The following is a 6,563-nucleotide window of genomic DNA, read 5'->3' as shown; positions in this document are numbered from 1 at the left end:
AGTATTAATTCAAGTAAAAAAAAATTATATAAAATAATACTAAAACAAAGTACTAAAATTAATTATTAAACTATTTAAAATACTATATCAAACAAAAAATTTATAAAGTGGATTATAAATTATAATTATAAAATTTGTAAAATTATTTAAAATGACTTATTTAAATAAATTACTTAAATAATACTAAAAACTCATTATCTCCACTTATTCTGTCACATCACCTTCACATTTAATCTCATTGTTAATGTCTACAAGAATAATATAAAGCTCAATTTACTTATCTAAATTGAATCCTATCGAAGATAAACAAATATAAAATAAATAACAAAATTGCTGGAAAAATAACTCAATCGTTGCAAGAAAACCTTTTTTACGCATAAACATGCATGACTCGAATGATCCCGATAAATTATCCAATCTAAAAGAGAAGAATGCAAACCTTGCTCAAACATCATTTTCATAGGTGATGTCAACTATAGAGATCATTTTCATTTCTTAAAAAAAATAAGATCTTTACTACTACAATTTTGATGTAAAAATGTTTAATTAATATCACAAATTTCAGAACTCAGCTCAACCAAACCAAGCAACGCTCAACTGTTGTTGAGTAAGTTGTGCATATCAATGACGCTAAACATAGAGCAATCGGGCATCAATTGGTAGAAATTATGACAAATTTATTCAACATATTTGTCTCAGAAGCAGACATTAATCCTTATCATAAGTAACCTAGCAAATACTAATCCAAAATATGTAGCAGCAAGTAGATTATATAAAACTGTTTAACCACAATATCTTGCTATGACTGATTTCTTGAATTCAGATGATATTGACTGTAGTCTGCATGCTAAGTATTTAACATGTAGCTAAATTGCATACTTTTGATTAGTCTTAGAAACCATGAAGCTTGATATTCTCCTTCTTTACAATGCCAGCCTGTTTGTAACACCGTAGAGAAAGTTAGAGAGTATAACACTGTTTCATAGTATAACAGAACATTATTAGGCACATAATAATTTAGACAAAACATAAAGCTTACCTGCACAAGGAAAGTAGAAACATTCTTCCTTTGATCTCCCTGAAGTTGTATGACCTGCATTCATACACAACTAACATTTAGCTTTAACCGGTAACAATGAGAAAATAAATCAAATACCCGATAAAACATCTATCAATTGCATGCTTGGATTCATTTTAGGGCATTCAAAAGTGATACCGAAGTCTTAAAATTGATTTTGGTATGTCTTACAATTGATTTTGCCTTTAAAATAGATTCTAAATCAAATACCCGATAAAACATCTATCAATTGCATGCTTGGATTCATTTTAGGGCATTCAAAAGTGATACCGAAGTCTTAAAATTGATTTTGGTATGTCTTACAATTGATTTTGCCTTTAAAATAGATTCTAATATGTTTGGTTTGCAAAAACAATTCTAGAGATGCATATTGATTTTGGAATGATTTAGAGGTGTTTGGTTCTATTAAAGTAGAACTGGTTCGGCCTCCATAACTGATTCTACTTGAAGCTAAAATTTGTAGCTTTTAGGTTTGAACGTGATTTTTACATTGAAATTTCTTGTTCAACTCAATTTTGTATTAAAGTTATCCAAACATAAATCACTTTACGTTCAATTCACTTTTAACCACGATCAATTCATTCAAAATCAATTTTTTTCACCGCAGAACCAAACATTAATGCTTTTGGATTCGTAGCTTTTGTATCCAACCGAGGTTCAAGTCCCTTTCATGTAATGGTATCCAAACATAAATTAGTTTACTCAAGTCAATTTTGACTAAGATCAAATTCTGCCACAGGAGAACCAAACACACACAGAATCACATTAAATGGGAGAGGAAATAAAACATTCCACTAGGTGCATTTTTTCCTTCGATTGCAAAATAAAAAGATTGCATAATAGTACATTAACATTTCGCGTGAAGAAAAAGAAGACAAACCTGGCCCAACTCAGGGTCCTCGACAACAGTACCATTACAGCAGAATTCTTTCTTCAGGTCCTTGAGTATCTTGCTATAGCTGTACTCTTTCTTTAACCCTTGAACAGTTGTTAAGCTTTTCCTTCCGTTACGCTGTTGTACACGGACATGAACATATTCTTTTGTCCCGGCACCGGCACCAGAGTCCTCAGCATTTGCCTCAGCAAAGGGATCTAATCAATTAACATATCATATTAGTAGCAACCAACGCTAAATTATTGACAAGAAATTGTTACATATCTTGTTTCAATTTTTCTGATTCAAGAATACATGAACTTAAGAGATTCAACACCCACCAAAAGTTGTTGGGATGTTTGTGTCAAACTCAGACATGAAACTTGCCCTTGGTAACTTGTAATAGTGAAGTCCTTCTGGTGTAATCAACCACTAAGCACTGGAAAAATATCAAATATACTCCAGATCAGAGATGAAATGTGCCAAAAGACATTTCTCAATCTATATTATGCTTAATAGCAGTTCTCAATTTTCAAATATATGAACTGCAATAAAGCATATAACAAATGCACTACAATAAAATAGGAAACATTTGATTACACAGATTTTAACTACAGAGGAAATATGCACTAGTTAAGAGACTAAGTTCCCCCCAAAGGAGGAAGATTAAGATTCTCTGCAGTAATTAAGAGACTTAGCCCTCTGCAGCAGCCGCCATGATGGAAAGGTTAGAAGCTTTATCACACTACCTTTATCAATAACATGTTGAAAAACACGAAATCTTCATTGTCCTTAAATATATCAAAACCCAACTCTTCGAAAACGTTATTCTTTTAGATGAAGACTCAAGAATGATTTAACATTTTTAACAACAGATATAGCACCCTTTCCAAAAAACAACGGAAATAACATGTCTCAGTCATATACATTCTGACTATCTACTGCATATACCAATGTTGTTAAACTTGAGAACCTACCCAAGTGAGAGGAGGCTAAAAGATTCTAACTCGAGGATCATAAGGTTCTACCAATCTTAAATTATACTAATACATATATATAATATTACGCATAAAAATAGTAAAAATTGGAGATATTTGATGCTAAACTGTCAATTCTACACTCCTCGCAACTAGATCAATTGCTTAATGTACATTGATGCACAGTTTGACTGTAACAATGGCCTTCCCAGTTCTGAAAGTGCCTTTAAATTCATAGTCTCAGATCTTGCTATGTTTCAGACCAAACAGAAAAACTACAATTACCCCATCCTCATACAATATTCAATAGCCATGAAAAGAAACATCAGGGCAAGGAAAAATGCATAAGCTGATTCCCTGATAGTCATTATATCATTGTCGCAGCAATGTTCTCACGATTGAGATCATGACTAAGATCACGAGGGGTAGCAAGATGGCAACTAGAATTGTAAGATTCTAATTTCTACCCCAATAAATACCTAGGAGCGAGAGGGGGCTAGCGGGATATCAAAGATCGTAACCAATTTTGTAAGATCCTACCAAAATAAAAATAAAAATACATTACATAAACTAAATTAATCCTTCTCCATTTAAATAAAGTTGATTTAAGGAAATTAAAAAGTTATGAATAGTTAAGAAATATTGTATTAGTTAATTTTATAAAGAAAATATTTCATTTAATTAATTAAATATAGTTAGGGAATATTAGTCATTTTTGGCCTATTTAAGTATTGGACCTCCATGAATAAAACTCAGCCCAAACCAATGTTATGAATTGGGCCTTAAATAGCCCAATATCCTTCTCTCAACAGAAACCAAACCCTAACTTTCATTTCTTCCCAGCCACCGACCTCCATCGGCCTCTTGCTCTTCCAGAGAGGGTACAAACATGGTAGCAAATGACAACCAGAGACACAATGAGATGTAAACATGGTAGCAAATGATAATCAGACACAATGAGATGTTCGCGTAGAGATGGTTGTTCACACAGAGGCAACGCCGCAGAGAGATCTGCAACAGGGAAAAAAACAGAAATGCGAGACCCATACAGGGCAGGATGGGTTTTTCCTGACGACGCCATGATCATAATTCAACAACATTGGTTGCAATTGCAAACATGCACTAAATCACTTAAAATTTCATTAATTAATAGTTTATACTACATGCTCAAATGGGGTCTTATCCTTATTCAAGAAAATTGAATACAAAGAACAATTAATAAATCCAGAAACGAGGTAACAGGAACGAACTAATTACAAACCCAAGAAATTGAACAGAAAGAAGACACAATTCACCAACAAATCAAAAGAGCAGAGATGTAACAAAAAGAATCGAACCCAAATTTCACTTTTTTTTAATTCACACAATAGAATTCAACAATTGAAATCTAAAGTATGCTTTGAAGAGAAAATACAAGAGAATAATCTTCAAATCCCTAAATTTATAATAATTATGCTAACAATGAAATAATCACATATCTAACGCAAAATCAACCACGTTCCCAACCCTAATCAGGTTGAAGTTACAAACTTGATAGATATATCTCGATATGAATTAGAAAGGGAAAAAATGGACTAGCGATCATACCTGATTCTTGCGAAGAGGAAGGGGAAAAGGAGGAAAGAACGAGTGTAATGGGAAAAAAGTTACGGAAAATGTGAGAAAATTGGGAACGGAAACTCGATGAAGTTTTATTTTTTGTTATATAGTGAGGAGGATCGGATTCGAGAAAAACAATCCCAACCACACAGATTGGTTACAATTCTAAGTTGTATATTTGTGCTAAAATATTGGGAATTTCTTATGAAAAATTAAAAATATTATTTAAATTTTGAATTTCCATTTTTGGACGTATTTTATACTAATGTTATTGCGCATCAAATGAGTTTTATTATAGATTAATATTAAAAAAAATTGAAGATGTATCTCTGGATATTTTCAACAAATATATTCATAGTTGATAAGTGGACATTCCGAAGATACATTTTTGAAGATTTGGGGCGGGATTTTGAAATTTTTGTAAACTTTGCAATTTAGATATTTCTGGAGATGTATCTCCAGAATAATTTGATAAAACAATGAACTGCATGATCACACGGCCATGCTTGTTTTCCACTCTAAACTCTTACCAAAAACTCTTTCATTCTCAATTCACATTTTCACTCAAAATATTCAATCTTGTGTTTCATCATATCAAGGGAGAAAAAGAAGTTAGAATTCCAGGTAAAGGTCATTTATTTCAAGCCTCATTGCTCATATTAATCTTGATTTCAGTCTGAAAAATGTGCGTTTATTTTGGAGATGTATTTTTGGATTATATATGACCTTGCCCGGAGATGCATCTCTGGTATTTGTATGTATTCATTCTTTCAGCTCTGTTTACAGAATTTGCACTTATTAAGTATTTTGTTGTAATTATTTTCATTAGATATGGTACACCCTGATGTTTTCCCCAAACATGTTGTTGTGTCTCCGAATGTTAAAGGTGTTATTGTAAAGACGGTAGGTGTTGGCAACTAACTTAAAAATGAGCAAAGAGTTTGATTTTCGTGATTACATGTTTCAATGGATTCGTACGGAGGCCTCCAAACTGAGATTTGGTGCGGTAATTGGAACGTCCGATAATGGTTAAGATAGAAGATGTGCATTTGTGACAATGACGTACGAAAGAAGTCGGAAATATATACCTCATCTCCAGAATTTTAAACGAGATGACATCGGTTCAAGAAAATGTGAGTGTCCCTTTAAGTTGTATGGTTATATGTTGGCAAATAAGAAATAGAGATTTAATGTCATATGTGATTTACATAACCATGACTTGTGTGAAAAGTTAGTCGGTCATTCAATTGCATGTCACCTCATGCCGAAAGAGAAGGAATGTATTTCAGACATGACATTGAATTTGGTTCAACCGAAAAACATACTTGCAACTTTGAAACGTAAAAGACCCGAAAATATCTCAAATATCAAGCAAGTGTATAATATTCAGTACAAAACTAACAAGGCGCTAAGGGGGATAAAACTGAAATGTAAAAACTCTTGAAATTGTTAGATGATAATAGTTATGTGTCTAGGTAGTGAACATGCAAGGATGGAGTAACTATTAGAGATATTTTTTGAACTCATCTTGATTCCATCAAATTGTGCAACACATTTTCTATTGTGCTCATAATTGATTCAACGTACAAGACCAACAAGTACATACTTCCATTATTAGAGATGGTTGGTGTTACCTCTACTAAGAAGACCTATTATGTCGGGTTTGCATTTCTAGATAGTGAAAAAAATGAGAATGTTTCTTGGGTCTTAGAGGTGTTTCGGGCAATATTGAAGGACCAAGAAGAGATGTCTAAAGTGATTGTTATCGACTGCGATACCGCGTTAATGAATTTGGTTGCAAAGGTATTTCCTACTTCTTATGCATTACTTTGAAGGTATCTCATAACAAAGAATGTGAGAAGTTGGGTTAAACCCGCGATAGGGATGAAACAAATAAAGTCTAAAGATGGAAAATTGGTGAAGGCGGCATACCTTATACCACTTACATCACCGGTGTAACACCCTAAACCCTAAAACTTATGTATTAAAAATTATATGACAATTTAAGGTGTCAACAATGGCAAACATCTAAAAT

At 32.7% G+C, this 6,563-nt stretch overlaps 1 protein-coding gene across 1 annotated transcript; it reads right to left on the bottom strand.

Moving 5' to 3' along the window:
• Positions 1 to 637: 637 nt before the first annotated feature.
• On the bottom strand, positions 638 to 4,703 carry LOC127100616 (protein translation factor SUI1 homolog). The gene is made up of 5 exons (XM_051037854.1): positions 4,517 to 4,703; positions 2,294 to 2,391; positions 1,959 to 2,170; positions 1,040 to 1,093; positions 638 to 936 (listed from the first exon to the last, which is right to left on the bottom strand). Exons 2-5 carry the CDS (start codon positions 2,328 to 2,330, stop codon positions 892 to 894), a joined length of 348 nt encoding a protein of 115 aa, XP_050893811.1. The 5' UTR covers positions 2,331 to 2,391; positions 4,517 to 4,703; the 3' UTR covers positions 638 to 891.
• Between the last annotated feature and the right edge of the window lie 1,860 nt (positions 4,704 to 6,563).

The sequence above is a fragment of the Lathyrus oleraceus genome, chromosome 7 (assembly GCF_024323335.1).
Source record: "Lathyrus oleraceus cultivar Zhongwan6 chromosome 7, CAAS_Psat_ZW6_1.0, whole genome shotgun sequence".
Classification (NCBI taxonomy): domain Eukaryota; kingdom Viridiplantae; phylum Streptophyta; class Magnoliopsida; order Fabales; family Fabaceae; genus Lathyrus; species Lathyrus oleraceus.
This window is presented reverse-complemented; position numbering and strand designations above follow the sequence as displayed.

Excerpts from the sequence above, each read along its gene's own strand:
- LOC127100616 (XM_051037854.1), bottom strand. The coding sequence starts at position 2,330 with ATGTCTGAGTTTGACACAAACATCCCAACAACTTTTG. Across the intron at positions 1,094-1,958 it reads AGGACCCTGAGTTGGGCCAG|GTCATACAACTTCAGGGAGA; the intron begins GTTTGTCTTCTT and ends GTATGAATGCAG. Across the intron at positions 937-1,039 it reads TTTCTACTTTCCTTGTGCAG|GCTGGCATTGTAAAGAAGGA; the intron begins GTAAGCTTTATG and ends TGTTACAAACAG.